Source organism: Hypanus sabinus, chromosome 29 (assembly GCF_030144855.1).
Source record: "Hypanus sabinus isolate sHypSab1 chromosome 29, sHypSab1.hap1, whole genome shotgun sequence".
Taxonomy (NCBI): domain Eukaryota; kingdom Metazoa; phylum Chordata; class Chondrichthyes; order Myliobatiformes; family Dasyatidae; genus Hypanus; species Hypanus sabinus.
Window position 1 is genome coordinate 30,494,246 of NC_082734.1, and position 22,362 is coordinate 30,516,607.

Consider the following 22,362-nt stretch of genomic DNA (forward strand, 5'->3'; position numbering starts at 1 on the left):
GGTATCAGAAATGATCTGGCAAGTGTGAATTGGGACAGGTTGTTTTCAGGCAAAGTTGTACTTGGTAAAGTTGTAGTTGGAGGCCTTCAAAAGTGAAATTTTGAGAGTACAGATTTTGCATGTTCCTATTACAATAAAAAGCAAGGACAATAGATTTAGAGAACCAAGGTTTCCAAGTGATATTTAGGACCTGGTTAACAAAAAACCAAGGAGGTGCATAGAAGGTATAGACGTATACAAAACTAAAAGGGTACAGATAGGGTAAATGTAAACAAGCTTTTTCCACTAAGGTTAGGTGAGACTACAACTGGAGGTCATGGGTTAAGAATGAAATATGAAAAATTTAACGGGTTCATGAGGGGGCAACTTCTTCACTCAGAGGGTGGTGAGAATGTGGAATGAGCTGCCACACTCGGCTTTCTTCAGGGATTATTTTCTCCATGACTCCTTTGTTCATTCATCCCTCCCACCTGATCTCTCTCCTGGCACTCACTCCTGCAAGCAGGACATGTGCTATACCTGCCTATTCACCTCCCTCCTCATCTCCATTCAGGACCCCAAAGAGTTCACCCAGGAGAGGTAAAACTTTACCTGCAAGTCTGTTTGTGTCAGCTACTATATCCGGTGTTCCCTGTGTGACCTCTTCCTCCTTTGGCAATGAATTCCACAGATTCAGCACTCACTGCCTGAAGAAATTTTTCCTCATCTCTGTTCTAAAGGCACCTAATTCTATTCTGAGACTGTGCTCTCTGGTCCTAGACTACCCTACTATTGGAAACATCCTCTCTATGCTCACTCTATCTAAGCTTTTCCATATTCAATAGTTTTCAATGAGATTTCCCCCTCCCCCACCACCATTCTTCTAAACTCCAACAAGCCCCCAGTCATCAAACACTCCTGATACATGAACTCTTTCATTCCTGGGATTATTCTTGTGAACCTCCTCTGGACCCTCGCCAGTGCCTGCATATCGTTTTATAGATATGATGCCCAAAATTGCTAACAATACCCCAAGGGCAATTTGAAAAATGCCTTGTAAACCTTCTGTTGGATTTTAATGTTGAGGTACATAAATTTATGAGTGTTACAGATTTTTTTTTTAGCAAAGGGGATTCCGATCTAGAGGACATAGATTTAAGGTGAGAGGGGAAAGATTTGAAACAAATTGAGGGACAAACTTTTTCACACAGAGTGTGGTGGGGATATGGAACAAGCAAACATCAGAATTGTTTGAGGCTTGTACAATAACAAAATGTAAAACGACAGCCAGATCAGTATGTGGATGGTGAATGGTTAGACTGATATGGGCCAAATACAGGCAAATGGGACCAGATTAGATGATTTTGGTCAGCATGGACAAGTTGGGCCTCTCAGAAGATCCATACTGGAATGAGCATTACAAAGAAGGCACCACTGTGGCTCTGCTTAGAGGTTTGCATATAACTGGCATGTCATCTAAAACTTTGACGTACATACTGTATGTGGATGCACAGCGGAGAGTACTCTGGCTGGTTGCTTGATGGCCTGACATGGGAACACCAACGCCCAGGAATGAAGAAGTCTACAAAAAGTGGTGGATACAGCCCAGTCTGTCACAGGCAAAGCCTTCCTCTCCATTGAGTACATTCACAAGGAGCGCTGCCACATGGAAGCAGCATCCATCATCAAGGACATCCATCTTCCACACCATGCTCTTCTCTCGCTGCTGCCATTGAGAAGGAGGTACAGGAGCCTTAGGTCCCACACCACCAGGTTCTCTTATTACCCTACTCCAGTCAAACAGCATAGATAACTTCACTGAACTGATTCCATAATCTACAGTCCCACTTTCAAGTGCTCTACAACTCATATTCTCAGTAATTTTTATACAACTTGCATGAATCATCTCCGCTTGACTATTCATTATTTTTCAGTCTTTGCTATTTATGGTTTTCATAAATTTTATTGTATTTATTTTCCTGTAAATGCCTGTGAGAAAATGTATGTCAAGGTAGTATATGTGACATATACATAGATGGATAATAAAGTTAATTTGACTGACAATCTATTTGTCAGCTCCCTCTTCCCCTCCTCTCAGGCTGCAGCCACAATGTCACAGAGGGCCCTGCCTTCATTGGTGTTGTCTCGGCAACAGTCTGGTCCAGTGTGGGACAGGACAGGACAAGTCAGATGTGGAGTCAGTCAGTACTTACTGCGGTTTTGATTCCACGGTGGGCATCTGCTTCTCTTCCTGCCTGCCACCCTGGTATTGTTCACAGTATTGAGTTTAACTTACTGAGATTACTCTGTTCGTTTCAGTTTTCAAGTCTCTCGCCACTGGCTCCTAACATATTACCAGTCCACTGGTCTACCTCCAGCCCTTGCCACTTTCTGTGCTCCGGGCTTTAGTTTAATATTTCCCTTGACCTCATTTGTTGACTACAGATCGTTCTTCTTTCTCTTGGATTCCTCTTTCTGATCAGGATCAATGTCTGCTGAGCGTTATGAACCAGCTTTTAAACATCTGCCACTGCCCATCTACTGACCTGCCCCTGGGCCAATTTACCCCATCCACCCCAGACAACTTCACCCTCACACCTGTGTAATTGCCCGGGTGTTTGTCCTCAAACTGTGTCTGGAATTGTCCCATGTTGTGATCTCATCTTCCTTGAGAATCTTTCACCACAAGATTTCTTATTGATCCAGCCTCACTACACAGAACATCCAGAGTGGCCTGTCCCTGGTTAGGTTCTGTAAGAAATAGTCCCTGACCACTCCACTAATTTCTTTTCCACTGTACCTTGCCAGTTTGATTAGTTTTATCAATGTAGAGATTAAATTCACCAATAATAACCACTGTTCCCTTCTTAACTCCCTTTGATAACTTCCCCTTTCATGCTTTGTCCCAAGAAGAGGCAACACCCGAGAGTGTAGAGGCCATTCCCATCCTCGTTGCCTTTCCCCTGCTGTCCATTGTCCCTCCATGTACATCACCTGTCACCACCCCATGATGAACAAGACTACCCTGTTCTTTCCCTTTTGCTGATTTGTGTGGAACATTGAATATGCTGGAATCCTGCTTTCCCAGTTCTGGTCAGCCTACAACCATGTCCCTGCAATAACTATTAGGTCAAACACGTTTGTCACAATACAATATAGAACAGAAGAGAAACTGGCTCTTTGGCTCATCATGTCATCGTCAACCATGATAGAAAATTGAACTGAAACCACCTTTGTGGTTCATGTTCCTGTCTGTGTGCCTCACAAAAGCCACTATCGTGTCTACATCCAGTACCATGTCTGGTACTCACCAAATAAAACAAAAACAAAAACTTGCCTTGCTCATCTCCTTTTAACTTGAAACTGTGCAGTCTAGTTTTTGAAAACTCTGTCCTGGAGATAAAGACCAAACACCACCTACTTGATCTCAACATTCTTTAGACTATTCACACTCTCCAAATTGCTCTCACTCCCTCCGTGTCTATCTCCTTGGTAAAGACCAATACAAAGTACTCTCTTATGATCTCACCTACATCGTCTGGCTTCAGGTAGAAATTCTCTTGTTCATCCTTTAGAGGCCCCATGTTCTCCATAGGGTCATAGAACACTATGGCACAGAAAGAGACCCTTTGGCCCATCTACTCAACGTTCTAGGGAATAAAGTCCTAACCTATTCAACCTGTCCCTATAACTCAGGTTCTCAAGTCCTGGCAACATCCTTGTAAATTTTCTCAGCAGTCTTTCAATCTTTTTGCAGGTTGAGGACGAAAACTGGACACAATTCTCCAAATTAGGCTTCACCAACAATTTATACAAATTCAACATAGCATCCCAACTCCTATACTTCATACATTGATTTGTGAAGGCTGATGTGCCTAAAGCTTTCTCTATGACCATATCTACCTGCGACGCAAATTTCAATCTGTATTCCCAGATCCCTCTGTTCTACTGCACTCCTCAGTGCCCTACTGCTCATCTGGTTGGTCCTACCAAAGTGCAACACCTCACACTTGCCCGCATTAAATTCCATCTACTATTTTTCAGCCCATTTCATCAGCTGGTCCAAGTCATGATGCAGGCTTTGATAGTCCTCCTTGCTGTCCACCTTATTCCCAATCTTGGTGTCATCAGTAAATTTGCTGATCCAATTGCTCATCCCACTCTTTACATCGGTGGCACAGCAGTGAAAATGGTGAACAGTTTCAAACTCCTTGGGGTGCACCTCAGAGACAACCTCTCTGGTCCAAGAACACATCCTCCATAGTCAGGAAAGCTCACCAATGCCTCTACTTTGTGCTGAGGCTGCTGTTCCACGCATATCAATACTCACAACCTTCTACAGATGCAGTGGAGAGCTTCCTAACATGCTGCATCATTGTGTGATACAGATACTGCACTGCAGAAAGGTGCTGGAAAAAGGCAGTAATGTTATGAATGATCCCATCTAACCTGTTTATGGATTGCTTATCCTACTCCATCCAGTTAGGAAAGAGACAAGACAGCATCCATGCTAGGACCACTAGACTCAGTAACAGGTATTTCCCCTGAACCATCAGGCTGATCAACACCTCCACTCATTATCCCACCCACCCCCACTACATACACAGCACCTCACCTCTCTTTATGTACTGTTACGTACCCCTAGGGTTTATATTTTCTGTGGACTGTCACTTAAAAACACTGAGAGAATGAGAGTGATTTTTGGACACTGAGCTGCTCCAGAGAGAGAGAGAGGGGTGGAGTTATTTGATGGACAATCAATGTTATGGTTTCTCTGCAGCTTGTTTTGAATATACAAGGACACAGGGACGCACACAGTCAGAGTCAGGAGGGATTCGGTCAATGGAAGACACCACTGAGTCGGACGCTGGTTTAAACTTTCAGTAGCCCAAAAGGGGTGAGTTGAGATCGATCCAGGGTATTGATAAATGACTCTCACAAGTTAGCTGCAACAAGAAGAACTTTGCAGAGAAGAGAGGAGAGGAAGGTTTGAAACAGAAGAAGCCTAGTGACAAAGAGATCACTGTTTGGACTCTCTAAGGAGCCCGTGAGGGTGAGTTTGTTTACATTCAGCTATGAAAGTGTGATTGTCACTTAGTTAATCCACAGGAGTGGGTTCTCTGGTGAGGGGAAAACCTTTGTGAAAACTGTGTGTTTGTCTGGATGTGGTAGTTCACTGAAGAAAGGCACCCCTGTGGCAAATCACTATTGGAGTTATTTTGTATGTCATGGAGCTGGATAAGTGGTTATCATGTTGTGTGATTGGGATAACCTTGTGGAATCTACCGGTGTGTCAACCCTTGTCTGGGTGGTGCTTCCCTTGAAGATGGTCCCCTTTGTGATAAGCTACTGTTGGTGATAATCCATTCGTGGATTCTGTTTGAGTACCCTGTGGCCACCACTTTGAGATGTCCCATAGCCGAATTCGGGCATGGTACCACTTGTGTTGAGAGGATATTCATTGAAGATCACTGTCGGTGATACTTCGTTTATGGAGTGGAACAACTTTGGAGATAAAACCTTCTGCTATCGTTATTTTGTGTTGCTGTCGTGGAACCTGTGGAATATTGACATAATTGCCTACTCACAACACTCACTTTTGGATTACAAATATCTTGCATTAATTAACCTGTGCATTTGAACTGAATTTCTCTTACATACCATCGTAAGACTGTATCACTTACCACCTAAGCTTGAAGAAGTTTAGGGATTTATTTTTACACCTATATATGCATAACACTGTTAACTCTTGAATTACCTGGTTTAAGTTACTATATGACATAGTTACTAATAAAATAGTGTTTTGTTAACAGCAAAACCAGACTCCAGCTGTGATCTATTGTTGCTGATATTTTTACAGGGTTGCATGTACATAACAGTACATACAATCAGACTATGTATATATCACAATTGTGTTTGATAGGATTGCTTTATATTTATTGTGATATTATGATTTTTATTGTGTTCTTTATGCTTGTGTTTTTTATGCTGCATCAGACTAGGAGTAAAAATCATTTTGTTCTCCTTTACACACATGCACTGAAGACTGACAGTAAACAATCTTAAATCTTGCGTCTTTCATCTTGAATGCAGTTTCTCAGCTCTTGTTCTGTTAGCTTGGATGCACTGGCATTTCAAATCTCTGATATTTTTGGAAAGTGTGAGAGTACCTGGCTTCACCAAACATGGAGCGTAATCTATTACAGATTGTAATCATTTTCCTTCTAACCCTCTAACTCATCACCTGAATACTCAGACACTCTCTTTTATACCTGTCCTTCATGGGGTAATGTTTCTCAATATTGATGCTCCTCTCAATCTTATACACCAGCCTCTACCTTCTATCCCCACCCCTCAGGAAAACATCCCAATGTCCTGTCTCTTTGGATGTAGGGTGAAGAATGTAAACATACATAATTCATTACCAATGACATTAAGTTGGGGTTCACATTAAGAGGCTGGTCTGTCTTGATGATGTAATTACATAAATTACTTTTACCACAGTTTGTGTTCATTGTTTCCAGTAGATCACATGAGTTGTTACACTGTTCCTTAAACATAAAAAAGCTTTTACTATTTTTAGTTGCAAAGACCTACCTTAGTGACCCCAATGCTCTGGGATGATTCCAGATTTATCAGACATGTTGGCCAATGCAGTCGCTTTGAAACTACTGGAATTTTGGCAGCAAAATGCTGTTGCTTAGTTTGTACAAGCCGAAGCCCAATTCATGCTCTGAGAAATCACCACCGACAATGCCAGATATTTCTATGTGGTTGCATTGCTCAGTAACTCCACAGCTGAGAGAGTGGTGAATTTTCCAGAACACTCGTCTGAACATAGTAAATACCAATCGTTGAGAACTCACCTCTTACAGACTTTTGGACTATCAGAGTCTGACCACACCAAACAATCTCTCTCCTTACCCAGTCTCGGTGACACTAAGCTTTTGGAGCTAATGGACCACATGCTGTCCTTCCTGGGAAATCACCATCCTTATTTTATTTCTATCAACTCTTCATGCAGCAAATGCCTGATCAAGTTAGCATAGCCCTCGCTAATGCATCCAAGAAGGAGCTTGCTAAAATAGCTGATAGTGTACACTCAGCTAGACAGCAATGCATCATTCCTCTGTTCACTACCTCAATAAGCCCGGTCAGCAAGGACCCCAATGTAAAGATGCCCATGACTGCAAAACAGATGATGCCAGGTCTGTGTTTTTTATCACGCTTACTCTGGTATGAATACTAGGAGGTGCTGATCACCTTGAAGCTTCAACAGTGCCAGCACATCAGGACATTAGAGGTCTGTGAACACTGGGGTTTCCAGCTGCCAAGGTCATCTACAAGGTCATTATGGACACCCTTTCACCCTGTACGACATGGGTGCTCAAGTATGTGTGCTGCCAGCATCATCTATTGGTGAGAAGGCAATGAGGACGAAACCTTGCTGGAGACCGCTTTCAGCAGCAGAATCCAGATTTATGGGACATGATGGGTGATGCATTACACATGGGACTTTGTCCTGGCTAAAGTGGCTCATCCTCTGTGTGCCCAAGGACTATTAGTCAATCTTAAAAACTGACACTTTGTGGATTCAAGGACTTCGGATCGTTACCCTGCTTCCCCAGCAAGTTTCCCACAATGACTCTGTCAAGCACATTCATCACCGCATGTGAGTTTACTCGCCAGCTAGATGCATTCCCAAACCTCATCAAGCCCACATTCTTCACTAACGTCATAAAACATGCACGCGCATGCGGACTGGACAAAGAAAAGCTGGAAAAAGTGATGGCTGAGTTTGCCTACATCAAAAGACCTGGCATTGTAAGCCGTTCGAAAAGGTGCTGGGCTTCGCCTCTCCATATGATCCCGATGGTGGTTCCTGCTCATGTAGCAATTACTGACTCCTTAATGAGGTCACCACCCCAAATTGTTACCCACTCACTTGCATTCAAGACTTTTTGGCATGCTTAGCCAGAAAGTTAATTTTTTTCCAAAGTTGATCTAGCTAGGGGCTACCACCAGGTGCCTGTGGGCTTGGAGGACATTCCCAAAATGGCTGTGATAACCCCATTTGGCCTCTTTGAGTTTCTGCACAAGCTGTTTGGGCTGAAATATGCAGCACAGACTTTCCAATGGCTGATAGGCTCTGTATTAACATATTCAATGCAGATTTTCTTTTTGTTTACCTGGATGACATACTTGTCGCCAGTGCATCCAAATCCGAACATGTATCTCACCTCTGCATATTTTTCGAGCAATTAAGCCAAAGCTGGTTGGCTCATAACCCTGCTAAATGCACTTTCTCAGCCATCGTATCTTTGCAGAAACTGCAAACCTCGTCCATTCAAAAATAGCTGCCATTATGGATTTCCCACCGCCATGCACTACTAAAAAACTACAGAAGTTTAGGTATTAGAATTTCTATTACCGCCTCATTCCACAAGCTACTGAACTTATGCTTCCCCTGAAGTGGGGTCGGTCTGTACTTGCTGTGGTTTTGAAGAGTGAGAAGTGATGTAATGGATCTGTTCTGTCATTTTCAGCTTGATGTGGAGAGGTGGAGAGATGGAGTAGATAAACTGATAATTGCTCTCTGTCATTGTCACATGGATGTGGGAACAGACTGGTAGAGTCTGGTGGGCCTGACTGCTCCTCCACTGTGGCCATTGGCCTCTTCTTTTTCTGCCTGCCGCTTTGGGAACATTGAGTGTCTGTCAGTACCTTCCTGCACCAGCTCCCTGCCTCAAGTTTCCAAATCTTATGCTCTGGCCTCTTTGCAACTCACCCCTCACTCTCTCTGTCAACTTCTCCAGTCTTCAAACCACCCTCCCCACACAACTCTGCTCTCCTCCAGTTCTGTCTTTCTGGCCCTGACTTGTCTGTAGGCCTGTGACCGGTGGTCCAACACAGGGATTGACACTGATCCTCTGTTATTTTGTCATTTCCGTTGAGGATGTGGGTAGCATGATTGACAAGTCTACAGATGACGTGAAAATTGGTGGCAAGGTTACAAGTGACATATTGATAAACCGGGAAAGTGGGCAAAGAAAGGGGAAGTGTTTTTAAGTTATACGGTTGCAAAATGTTGGATTTTGGTTAGTTAAACCAGGGCAAGATTTGCAAAGTGAATGTCAGGGTCCTGGGTCGTGTTGTAGAACAGAGAGAGCTAGGGTACAAGTACACTGTTCCCTGATAGCGGTGACACAGGTAGATGTAGTGAAGAAGGCATTGGGTACATTGACCTTCACCGGCCAGGGTACTGAGTACAACTGTTATGATCTCATGGTACAGCTATGCAAGTGTTTTGTGTGACTACACTTGTAGCATTGTCCAATTGACACAGAAAGGATATCATAAAGCAGAAAGGTTTGGAAACAATTCACAAAGATGTGACTGGGACTGGAGGGATCATGTCACAGGAAAGGTTTGGAGAGTTTGAAGTTTGTTGTCCCTGGAGCATAGAATGCTAAGGAGTGGCATCATAAATCCGTGACTCCATTTCGGAAGGTTAAATCAGGGCAGTGAATGACAGAGTCCTTGGAGTGATGTTGAACACAGACTTTCTGGGTTCCTGCCTCCACCACCTCCTCTGGCAGCTCATTGCAGATACCAAATGTTCCCTGGGTGAAATATTTACCAGTTGGATCCCAAGGTCACCTTAGCCCTGTGCCCTGTAACTTTACACACCCACACCATGGGAAACAAACTCTTGCTCTCCGTACTTTGCCTCTCATAATTTAGTACAGCTCTATCATATCCTCTGTCAGTCCTCTCCACTTCTGATCCTGAGAAAACAGACTCAGCTTGTCTAATTTCTCCTTCTATCTCAAGTTCCCTAAACCAGGCAGAATGTGAATCTTTCCTGAATCCTGATTGACCAGGTTCCCATTGCACTGTCACAGTCAGAGCTTTATGTAGAACAGAAATAGGGACTTGGTCCCATTGTGTCTATAGCAACAATCGAGTATCTGTCTTCACTAATTCAGCGTTTGGTCTGTCATCGATCATGCCATGGTGATTCAGGTGTTCATCAAGATTGTCCTGATACGTGCCTACACATATTCCATGTTATAACATCCGCCTGGGCAAATAACAAATTCTTCCTCACATCCCCTCTAAACCTCTTACTCTTTTCCTAAAACCTCTACCTCTTGTCTGACACATTTCTTCCTATAGTCAGTGTTCTACAGCACAAAAACAAGCTTTTAGCCCAGGTTACCAGTGCCTACATGAGCTGGTCCCATTTGCCTGCAAGTGACCCATATCCATCTGATTTTTTTCCTATCCTTAAACATATTCTATTTGTCCCCAGCTGCTTCCTTGGCAGCCTATTCTACATATCTGCACACACTGTGTGAAAGAGTTGTCCATCACATGCTGTTTAAAATATTTCCCCTCTCACTTTAACCCTATTCCCCACAGTATTATACTCCCCTACTCTGCAGCCAACAAAACCCCCTGAGAATGTTCTTTTTGTCCCCATTTCTACATTTTGACACAGTGTGTGGTGGGTACATGGAGCTAGCTGCTAGAGGAAATGGTTGAGGGAGACATGATAACAGCATTTAAAAGATATTTGGAAAAGTGCATAGGGAATGGTTCGAGGGATAGGGGTCAACTGCAGTCATTGTCCCTAGTTCAGATGAGATGGCTAAAGGGCCTGTTTGTTGTATTACTCAATGACTCTCGTCTCCTGTTAATGAGAGAATTTTGGATTCCTTAGCTTTAACATCTTGGACTAGCCTTTCATGTGGAACCTTGTCAAAGGCCTTACTAAAATCCGTGTAAACCACATCAGTCACACTGTGCTCATCAGTACATTTGATTATCTCTTCAATTGAATTTGCCAGACTGTCTTCCACTGACTGATCCCTGCAGACCATCCCTGATGAATAATCCCCGTTTTTCCAAGTGCAGATTATTCATGTCCCTTAGAATATTATTCTAATAATCTCCCTGTCATAGATTTTAAAGTAACTGGTTATTATTGCTGTTACTGTTCTTCAATAAAGATCACATGTTTACTGTCTTCTGGTCACCTGGTATCTCCGTTGTGGCCTGTGAACATTTACTACCTCCATGAGGACTCCAACACTCTCCTCTTTGCAGCCTGGGACACTTCCATGTTTCACTTCATGCGCCCGCATTTGCCGTAGCACTCTTCTCACTGCACCAACATGCTCATTGAAAGTGTTGGTGAACACCAGCATGTCATCCAGGTGTGGTACACTGACTTCGTCTCTTAACCCTTCAAGGCACTCCTCCATGAAACATTTGTAGGCTGTGGGTGCATTCATTAGTCCAAAGGGGATTCAAGCTTACTCATAAATGCTCCAAGGGGTTATGAAGGCTGTTAGTAACCTGCTTTCCTTCATTATGAATCTCTAATGGTACACTTTCCCCTGATCAAGTAATGAGAGCCAAGCAGTACCTCCTAAACTATCCACTATGTCTTGCACTCATGGACTAGGGCTGATGGTCACAAATAATTTACCTATTCAGGTCCCTATAGTCAATACAGAGACGAAGGCTTCCATCTTTCTTTCTGACACATGCCATTTGTGAGGTGTAAAGTGAGTTTGATTTCTCGATCTACCTGTGGACAATTAGGTCATTCAAGAAATCTTCCATTTCGTTGCAGAGGGGTGTTGGAACTGAAATATAAGAGAAGGCAAACTAATTCATCATCTTTGAGAAGATGCTCAGCTGCAAACCTTTGATACATCCAATTTCATTAATTTTGAAAAGGAGAGACATTCTTCTTGTAGCATCTGCTGCAGTTGTATATTAAGGTGACTCACATCGACTGGGGGAATCCCATAAATCAGAGTCGAGTTCACGCTTATGTATTTGGTGTCGTGTAGCTGAGTTGAATATGATACCTTCTTGTGACAGGGGACATGAAACGTCCCAACATCCCAAGCTCTGTCTTCTCAGCAGCACAACATCATGGTCTGTCCTGTTGTGCACATCAATAACAGTGTATAGACATGCACAACTCTGGAGTGTTACGAGTGTTTCACACGCTTCAAGGCCACTGTCGGTTCACTTCTGGTACATAGCATTGAAATTGCATTGTTGTATGTGCTGGTATGTAAATTCTCTCCTTTGTTGTCTTTACTTGATACTCAAAGGGATTCTCAGTGCTAATCAGATTGATGAATACCTTGATTTTGCTTCTCTTAAGGCTAGGGAATGCAGCTCTTACTGTTTCATACAAAGGTTCTCCCTCACTGTCTTTAAGTCTTTTGTCACTGTCCTTTATAATCTGTTTAATCACGTTGATAGAATGGGATAGAGGCCTGCCTTTCAGAACCAGATTGATCAATTCTTTTGCACCAGGCAAAGCTAATTTGAAAGTGATGGCACCCAGTTGTACATATGCACCATTGGTTGCCACCAGCTGTAATGCCTTGGGTGTCTCTACTGCCTCCAAAATGTCCCTCAGTTTAACTCCAGGTAAGTGCCTACTTTTCCACCGTTTAGCTATGATACACCGTGAACCTGTGTCCCATATCGTTTTACTCTGACACCCCTGTAAGTAGCATTCTACACAGCAATGTTTGCTCACCAGTGAAGTTACAGACGAGTGTTGATTGACTTAGCACTGCGCAACTATAACACTGGTGGATGGCTGTCTTATTCCTCATATTTTACATCCTGCTAAGTAGCACGCGTTGCTACCATAGTTGTAACAGTGGGTGCAAAGTACCTCACACCCTCTCTGCTGATAGTGGAAATGCTTTCTTGTTTGTGGTGAGGCAGGCCACGATACAGACGTATTAGGACTGGTTACTGTTGTACAACTCCGTGCAACTGTGGTAAAAATGAACAATTCTGTACAGCTATTTGACATGGCTGCTGAGCTTCAATTGGCAATGCATATGATACTGCTGAAATGAGGGAACATTTTGTTGTGGGGCTGGGTATGACTGAAGCAGAACTGGTTCAGTAAACTGGTAACACACACAAAATGCTGGTGGAACGCAGCAGGCCAAGCAGCATCTATAGGAAGACTGTTGAAATTTCGGGCCGAGACCCTTTGTCAGGACTAACTGAAAGGAAAGATAGGAAGAGATTTGAAACTAGGAGGGGGAAATCCAAAATGATAGGAGAAAACCGGAGGGGGTGGAGTGAAGCTAAGAGCTGGAAAGGTGATTGGCATAAGGGATACAGAGCTGGAAAAGGGAAAGGATCATGGAATGGGAGGCTGAGGGAGAAAGAAAGGGGGAGGGGAGCACCAGAGGGAGATGGGAATAGGCAAAGAGTGATGGGCAGAGAGAGAAAAAAGGGAAGGGATAAATAAATCAGGGATGGGGAAAAAAGGGGAGGAGGGGCATTAATGTTAGTTAGAGAAATCAATGTTCATGCCATCAAGTTGGAGGCTACCCAGACAGAATATAAGGTGTTGTTCCTCCAACCTGAGTGTGGCTTCATCTTGACAGTAGAGGAGGCCATGGATAGACATATCAGAATGGGAACGGGATGTGGAGTTAAAATGTGTGGCCACTGGGAGATCCTGCTTTCTCTGGCAGACCGAGCATAGGGGTTCAGCGAAAAGGTCTCCCAGTATGCGTCGGGTCTCACCCATTAGAACATAAGCCGTAGGAGCACAATGGCCCAGCAAATTTGTTCTGCCATTCCACTCCCATCTGACACCTTCAACCCATAACTTTTCACACCTTTTTCAAGAACCTATCGAGCTCTGCTTTAAGTAGGCCCAATGATTTGAAGTCATACTAACTGTCCTATGATTTCCATTCTTCTGCCTCTCTTGCTTCTTAAGGTGTGGAGTAACATTTGCAGTTCTCACGAATTCTTCCAGTGATACTAGTGATGCTTGAAAGATCTCTACTAATGCCTCCACAATTTCTTCAGCTCCTTCTTTCAGACTCTCTGCTGTAGTCCATCTGGTCCACGTGTCTTGCCTTCAGACCATTCAGCTTCCCAAAAATCATCTCCTTACTACTCGCAACTACACTCACTTCTCCCCTCGACACACTAAAAATTCTGTTATTCTGCATGTATCTTTGACAGTGATGCAAAATACTCATTAAGTTTGTCTACCGTTTCTTTGTTCCCCATCTTGCCTCTCCAATGTAATTTTCTTGATGCTTGATATCCACTCTCACCTCTCTTTCAACCTTTATGTATCTGAAAAAAACTTTTGATCTCCTCTTTGATATTACCTGCATATTTCATCTCTTAGTTTAAAAGCTTCCAATCTTCTAACTTCCCACAACCTTTTGCGAGATTATATGCCCTCTTTTTTTGCTTTTCTGTTGTCTTTGATAGAATCCCTCTATCTATGGGACACCTCTATCTTTTCTGTGCCTTCTGAAGATTCCTGCCATTGCTGTACTGTTGTTATCCCTGCTAGTGTCTCCTTTCAATCAACTTTGGCCAGCTCCTCTCTCTCATGCCTCAGTAGTTCCCTTTACTCCACTATATATCTCACATGAAATTCTCTTCTCAACTATCCACATCAGTATATATTGTTACCTCTTAAAATTATTTCAATCAAATGAATGTAACGGGATTTTAAGGAACAAGGTCCTGTCAACCGTTTTTCTTCCTCTTGTAACTTTTATTGAGACCAACATAAGGTGCATTAGCGCCACCTACTGAGTTGGACTGTGGCGCAAAGAGACAGGGAGTATACCCACTAAGTTCCACCCCCCAACCACAATTAACATCAAAAACTCAAATGTTTTTTGATACATGATATACATTATGATGGCAGTGATATCCTAACAAACTTTCTGTGATCTCAATTTGGCAATTAGATGTTTCCTTTGCACCTCATAGGAACTTCATTTAAACATCGATTCTTGACAAGTGTGCTCCCAACAAATGCACGTATCGTGCATATTAATTGTGAACAAAGAATTGTTCAAACGATTATATTCAATAGATAAATGTGTAAGAAATTCTTCCCTCCTCTTATATCCATCTCCCAAGTGAGTTCTTACCATCCCCTGAGTTTTACATAAAAGTTGTCCTTTCTTTTCATCAGTGTTGCCACAATGATCATATTGGCTCTTTTAAAATATGGCTTTCATCTCCCCTTTATGCAAAGGCATCATTACATTTATATCCTTAATTGTAAGTGGTTCCTTCAACTCCAACATGAAAAACTGAGAACGAATTAAGGCACAAAATCCGGACGTACTTGATCCCATTGCAAAGGTAAAATGATAGCTGTTACGAACCCGTAGGTTGCATTTGCAGTGAACTGTCACTTTAAGAGAGTGCCTAAGCGAGGCGGGGCTATGACGTCCGCCACCGGCTGACGAGGAGAGAGAGAGAGAGAGAGAGAGAGAGAGAGAGAGGGAGGGAGAGGGAGAGGGAGAGAGGGAGAGAGGGAGAGAGAGAGAAAAAAAAACAAAAAAACAAAAAAAGCGCCTGGAAAAGCCAGTAGCTTCAGCTTGGCTGGGATCTAGAACTCTCCTATGCCCGCGAGAGTGGGTTGTTCTTCGAACCAGTGCACATCGAATGCGTGGCTGTCACCTCGTATCATCCGTAGGAGCGGATTTTGTTTGGTATATCCTGTGGATATCCTCAGTATGTGGTGTGGTAATTAACTTGAAGACGATATCTCTGTGACAAGTCACCTTCGGTGATAATTCCTGTGTGGATTTGGAATGATACGACGGATAAAATCTACGGCGACTATTATCTCTTTTCATCGTGCAACCTGTGGAATTCGATGTAATTGCCTTCTCTCTACATTTACTCCGGATTACAAAAATCTCCTATCAATTATTCCGTGGGTGAACTGAACTTTCCCGACTTTACTATCTCAAGATTCTAAGCCTTGTTCCCCCTCCAAGCTCAATATAGTTTGGGAGTTAAATTTATACACATAACATTGTTAACTTTTGTTTATCTTGGTTTAAGTTACTATATCAGTACTTACTAATAAAGATAATGGTTTTAACATCAAAACCAGACTGCATGTGTAGTCTATTGCTGCTAGTTCGTTTCTAAAACGTTACAGTTTGTAACATAGCAAACATCTCAGACACGAATCTCTTCATGGAACTTCCTGTGCCGCTGTTATACTATCATTCTTCATCTTGATCTTTTCTTGACGGGTGAAATCAACCACAGGCAAAGGGAAAAAAACGTGCAGGTATGACAAAAGGGGATTCACTTGGACCATATTCCACATTAAACAACCCAAGATTTTGTGCCCATTCATTTCCCATCCACCCAAAATTGAAGACCTTATCAATGAAGTGCTCCTAACAGTCTACTAATGTCGCCAATATTCGATAACCAACTATTTGTCATCTCACGTTAACCTAATAAACCATTGCTGAGTCCTAGAAACTGTATCTTGCCTTGTAAGTTTTCACACAGCCTCGGCTGTGTTAGGTCCTTTACATTGTCCAATCAAAGCGTTAGTTGGGAATCTGAATTTTCATTCGTCCGTACCGACCAATGAAAACCTAATACTCCCGATTCCTCCTTTGCATAGGGCGGGGCAAGGGCATATTTAATTGTAACTCCAACCGGTTTTGTTTATTTGTGAGTCTCGAATTGACTGAAGAAATGCCTGAAACCAAAGCTCCGAAGAAAGGCGCCAAGAAAGCCGTGTCCAAGGCCAAGGGCACCAAGAGGCGCAGGAGGTCGAGGAAGGAGAGTTACTCCATCTACGTCTACAAGGTGATGAAGCAGGTTCACCCCGACACCGGCATCTCCTCCAAGGCCATGGGCGTCATGAACTCGTTCGTGAACGATATTTTCGAGCGCATCGCGCGCGAGGCTTCCCGCCTGGCCCATTACAACAAGCGGTCGACCATCACCTCTCGGGAGATCCAGACCGCCGTGCGCCTGCTGCTGCCCGGGGAGCTGGCCAAGCACGCCGTGTCGGAAGGGACAAAGGCGGTCACCAAGTACACCAGCTCCAAGTGAAACTCTATCAACTAAACAAACCGAAAACAACGGCTCTTTTAAGAGCCACTCACACTTTCCATGGAAGAGTTATATTAATGCTTCATTTGATTGCAACGAACTTGTCTTCGGGGTTTTTTACCGTCGCAGGTAATTCTATTCCTGTTTGTAAAAAAAAATAATTTTTCTACTGTTCGGGAAAATCACTCGTAATTCCCAGCTCACGGCCATTTTGCCCTCTCACTTCCGTATTTTTATCGCCATTTTGTGTCTCACACAAAGCTTTAGAGCCGATGAAAGATTTTTGCTGTCGTTGATACTAAATTGTTTTGAATGTTATATATTAACTGCAGTACCCCTGTTTGTAAAAGACCTGAATCCGATTTCAACTCGATATTACAAGTTTCACTCACGGTCCTTTCACAGAACAACTAACGCTAGTCTCTGCTTCGACTGCAGTTGTGACTCGTCTATAACCGGTTGCGTTGTACATAACCCTACCGCGTTCTGTGAATCGGCGTTTATTCCCATCGGAAATAAAAATTAAAATCAAATGATCGCTTGTGTGAGGAATCCATTTATTATGAATGGGGGGGATCTTTTGACTGAAATCCTGTTTAGACGTCTGCAGTTGTGTTTGAACTAATGGATAAAATTATAATCTTGGTGGGCTTTTCACGTTCTGGGGACTCGGGTTAGTCGGGAATGTCACCTGTTCATTGGAGAGTCGGTCCGCTTGCTGGTTTCACCGCTCTGGGAAGCACAGGGGCGAACGCCAGAGAATATCCTCAGTTCTGGTAAAACACATGAGGATAAAGGAACTCGGGACTGGGAGGGAGTGCATAGTGCACAGAAGGAAGTTGGTTTCAGGTAAGGGTCAAGATGTGGCTGGAGAGACTTGTCTGCTCCAGCTGCACTGAACGTACTCCCCCGAGCTCAGCCCTTACATAGACACTGTGAGTGGCTCTGAAAAGAGCCTTTGTGTTGCCAGATAGATGTTTCGCAGATCTATTTTCCCTTGGGGTTGGCGGGTCCGCCGGATTTCTTGGGCAAAAGCACGGCCTGGATATTGGGCAGTACCCCGCCCTGAGCGATGGTCACCCCTCCCAGCAGCTTGTTGAGCTCCTCGTCGTTGCGGACGGCCAGCTGCAGGTGTCTGGGGATGATGCGGGTCTTCTTGTTGTCTCGGGCCGCGTTGCCGGCCAACTCGAGGATTTCAGCCGTCAGGTACTCGAGTACAGCAGCCAGGTAGACTGGGGCTCCGGCACCCACCCGCTCAGCATAATTACCCTTTCTCAGGTGCCTGTGAACACGGCCCACCGGGAACTGCAGTCCGGCCCGAGACGAGCGAGACTTGGGCTTGCTCTTAGCCTTACCACCGGTTTTCCCTCGTCCTGTCATCTCGACAAACTTCTATACAAAGAATAAACCAATTCTTCCGCATTCACTCTTATTGTAGCTTCTGGGGGGGATTGCCTAATGACACTTACGATTGGTGAAGCAGCACTTTCTCCGGCGGGTGATGTGGAATAGCCCAATCAGCGACCTGTCCAATTCTCCAATCATCAGACGGCAGCAAGAGAAGCGCCAAAAATAACGGTCACTTCCCTGAAATTTGAAAAGCCCGCCAAGCGAAAATAAAATTAATCAATAGGCCTTAACATAAATCAATAACAAATTTCTGTCTGAATGCTGATTCCCTGCACTACCAGCTTTTTCATCTCATTGCGGTTTTGTCCATACAGAATGTGCCAGGACTGTCTCTGGGAATTTGTTTCTTTTGTGTGAAAATGCATTCGAATATAGACGTGTCACTATTTCTCAAACAGTGGCAAGCACGGATCTCAGCCTCACTTGGATGTGCTCATTCAGCCCCTGACAAGTGGAGAGGGACGAAGTGTAGCTCTGTGAGTGAGTGTGGGGAGAGGTGGTTGTGGAGGATGAGTGGACCAGGGAGTCACAGAGGGATTCAGCCCTCTATAATCAATGCGTGGCTACAGGCTCCTGTCTTTGCTCTGTACAAAGAAGTCTGCACCCCCTGGTGAGGCGCAGTGCCAAATGATTCTCATGGCAAGAGCCTCCTTTATGTACTCCTCCATATCGTTTCTCTCCAGGTCTGAGAGCATGTATAATCAACCCCGTGGAGGGCATACCAGGCAGTGGATCTATAGCACAGTCAGAGGAAGAGTCCAAGGTTTTCCTTTATAGAAGACTCCTTGCAGATGGAATGGTTTACAACCAGTTTGGATGTTGCAACTCCCCCAAGAACCTCCTTCCAAAGACATCTCTTTAGGTAGCAGGGAAGATTAGGCAGACCTCAGAGTTCCCTCCATATGTTCACTGGAGTCTTAGTTGAAACAGAGAGCACATCAGAGTCCAGTTCCACATCTGTATCCTCAGACAATGGCACCGAGGTGCTCCAAATGGTCTTTCTGCTCCTGGGACTCAGCTCCAAGTGTCTACATTTAGGAGCCTTTTCCTCACACAGTACCTGGTAACTGGATCCATTAGGTCTGGCTGCTAGAGCTCCAGACTGCTTGGGCACCTCCTTAGCTTGCTCCCAAACTCCTAAACCAGTTCATGATTCCTCTTTTTTTTCCTGATTTTAGGTAGTCCGAACCAGCTCAGGAACATACAAGATCATATTAGACTGATTTCAACCTGTATTTCCCAATTGAAATCAGTCTCGTAGACAAACTTTAATTTCACTGTTGATGCACAAAAGAAAAGCTAAATGTGTTGATTCCCACCTTATGGGGGAAAAAAGGAGACTGAACAAAAATATTGGCACAAACTTCCAGAGCGAATAATTGAAGTTGTAAAGTTTTTAGCAGAACGAGGCCTTTCATTTTGTGGTAGTGATGAAACTGTTGGCTGTCCTTATAATGAAAATTACTTAGGGTTGTTAGAATTACTGGCCATGTTTGACCCTTTTCTGGCAGAGCATATAATTGCTCATGCAAACCAAGGAAGGGTATGTAAAACAACATGTATTGAAAACAACATGTGAGGAACTCATCAATCCGATTGGATCCAACATACTGGATCATATTATCGGTGTGATTCTGCTCCAGATATATCTGATGTGGACCAGCTGACTTTGACTGCGCGCTATGTTTTGCTGTCTGGACCACTTGAAAGATTTGTGAAGTTTTTGGCTCGCTCAAAGTTTCCTTGACTTTTTAAAGGGAAATAAAATCGATATAAAAGACTGCCGTGGTCAAAGTTATGACAATGCCAGCAACATGAGTGGCAAGTATAGTGGCTTATGAGCACAAATTAAAGAGCTGAATGAGTGTGTGGATTAGATTCCATGTTTTGCACATTCACTAAATTTGGTTGGAAAATGTGCTGCTGAATGTTGTCAAGAAGCCTTAATTTTCTTTCAATTTGTAGAAAGCCTGTACACATTTTTTTCTGCTTCTACTTATCGATGGGATTTCCTTTCTGCTGCATTATCTGATGGTGGAGCTCATTTGCCCATTGTGAAAAGAATGTCAGATACCAGGTGGTCAGCTCGTGCAGATGCAGCAAAAGCACTTTTACACAGCTTTACTGCAATAAAACAAGTCTTATTTCAAATAACAATGATCAGAAGGCAGAGTGTCGACAACAGGCTCATGGACTACTTTCAACCATGAAATTGGAAACAGAAATAATGGTCATATTGTGGGATCAAGTATTACAGTGTTTTCAAATGACCAGTGCTTCTTTGCAATCTTCTGGCCAAGACTTGAACACAGCTTGTGCACGTCATGAATCCTTGTGTGGATATATTCAAGCTATGCGGTCTACTTTTTCAGACATCGAGCAAAAAGCCAAGGACCTGACTAAGTGTGAAGATTATCAACAGCAAAATCGAAGACAGCACAAGCAAAATAGCGCATATGGTGATTTCCGTGGTTCCAGCACTTTTGATCCGCTTGTTGAATCTCAAACGCCTTCTCGGAAGTTTAAAAGTCAAACATTTCTTGCCATTATTGACAGTTTGCTTTCTGCCCTATCAAAAAGACAGAAAGCTTATCTAAAGGTGTTTTTGGATTCCTTCAGTCATTTACACCTGAACAGGTCATAAAGAGGTCATCAAATCTTATTAAATCAGATCCAGAAGATCTGGAAGAAAGTCTTGATGAAGAATTTGTGCAGTTTACTGAACTGTTGAAAGCTGATCTTGCTTTGCATTTTGCTGCCAAACAAGACCTCGTACAGTTGTACTGTTTGATAACTGACAATTCTTTGGAGTCATGTTTTCCAAATGTAGAAAATGCCTTGAGCATCTATTTGTCACTCATGGTTACCAACTGCAGTGGAGAACGCTCATTCTCAAAACTGAAAAGGATTAAAAATGCACTAACGAGCACCATGAGTCACAGATTGAACAATCTCACTCTGATGAGCATTGAACATGAACTTCTGCGTGAGATAGACATTTACAGTATCATCAACAAATTTGCTCATGCTAAATCTAGAAAATGTAACTTTTAAATTGTAGTTTTGTTACTGTTGACATTTGAAATTGATACATGTAAGTAATACTATTACTGAAGTGTCAGACATTTGTCGTATTATCTGGCTGTATAGCAAATGAAAAAATTGAACTAGTTTACTATGCAAGTAAATAATTTATGTTTTAATACTTATGTGCATTTTTAAAATTTGGGGCCCCTTTATAACATATGCTACAGGCCCCAGACTAGCTTAATCCGGCCCTGACTGCACGTTCCTCTATCCTCATCCGCAATGCTGATGTCGATGCAGCAACTGCCCGGAATCAAGAGGAAAACTGTCCAGAGCTGTTGCGGACATGGCCATGGGCTGGCTCAACTCCTGCAGAGGTACATTGAGCTGATGGATGGTCCCCAAGTCCAGGAAATTACCGGCTGCCCCAGAGTGCACAAAGGCATTCACCTCTCGTCGGTTCTTACCCAAAGGAAATCTCCGCCTTCAGCATGAAACCAGAATCAGTAGGGTTGGGAGTAGTGGCTACTTCTGTTAGAGTCTTCGCAACACTGAATGGTCTGCAGCTCCGAACATTCGACCTGCAGGTGACCTGCTTCCCCGCAGTAAGAGAAGCAACCTCAGCTCCAATGATGGGACCTCTCATCGACGGAGTCTTGTACAACCAATCTGCATGGACTCGATGGGACTCTGAGCAGGAGACAGGCTGGTCAGTTTATGTGGTCAGGAAGTTGAACTGAAATGTAGTGAGGCCAGGCTGTACAGTAGCATACGATACTAGAATTGAAATATGATACGAGACTGAAGCAAAGACAGGGTTCTAAACTAGATGTTAGATGAGAATCCAAAGTTGCGCTGATGACTGAGCACTGAAACGCAATTCGTGTGCTCTTTAAATATTAAAATCTTGGCACCAAAGCAGGGCAGGCCCTGAATATTTAAAGAGCCCATACCAGCTATCGATGTTCCAGAGAGTTAGAGCATGTAAACCCCTGAGGTCAGGTGCATGTCATAATGTAGTCA

The 22,362-nt window shown here is 43.4% G+C and overlaps 2 protein-coding genes across 2 annotated transcripts; one reads left to right on the forward strand and one right to left on the reverse strand.

Annotated features, from left to right (window-relative positions):
• Positions 1-16,502: 16,502 nt before the first annotated feature.
• Positions 16,503-17,440, forward strand: LOC132383202 (histone H2B 5-like). Its single transcript, XM_059954091.1, has one exon. It carries the CDS (start codon positions 16,540-16,542, stop codon positions 16,900-16,902), a length of 363 nt encoding a protein of 120 aa, XP_059810074.1. The 5' UTR covers positions 16,503-16,539; the 3' UTR covers positions 16,903-17,440.
• Positions 17,036-21,459, reverse strand: LOC132383198 (late histone H2A.2.2-like). Its single transcript, XM_059954086.1, has one exon. It carries the CDS (start codon positions 18,280-18,282, stop codon positions 17,890-17,892), a length of 393 nt encoding a protein of 130 aa, XP_059810069.1. The 5' UTR covers positions 18,283-21,459; the 3' UTR covers positions 17,036-17,889.
• Positions 21,460-22,362: the final 903 nt, after the last annotated feature.

Bases quoted from the DNA above. Each gene is read 5' to 3' on its own strand.
- LOC132383202 (XM_059954091.1), top strand. From the start codon at position 16,540: ATGCCTGAAACCAAAGCTCCGAAGAAAGGCGCCAAGAAAGCCGTGTCC.
- LOC132383198 (XM_059954086.1), bottom strand. From the start codon at position 18,282: ATGACAGGACGAGGGAAAACCGGTGGTAAGGCTAAGAGCAAGCCCAAG.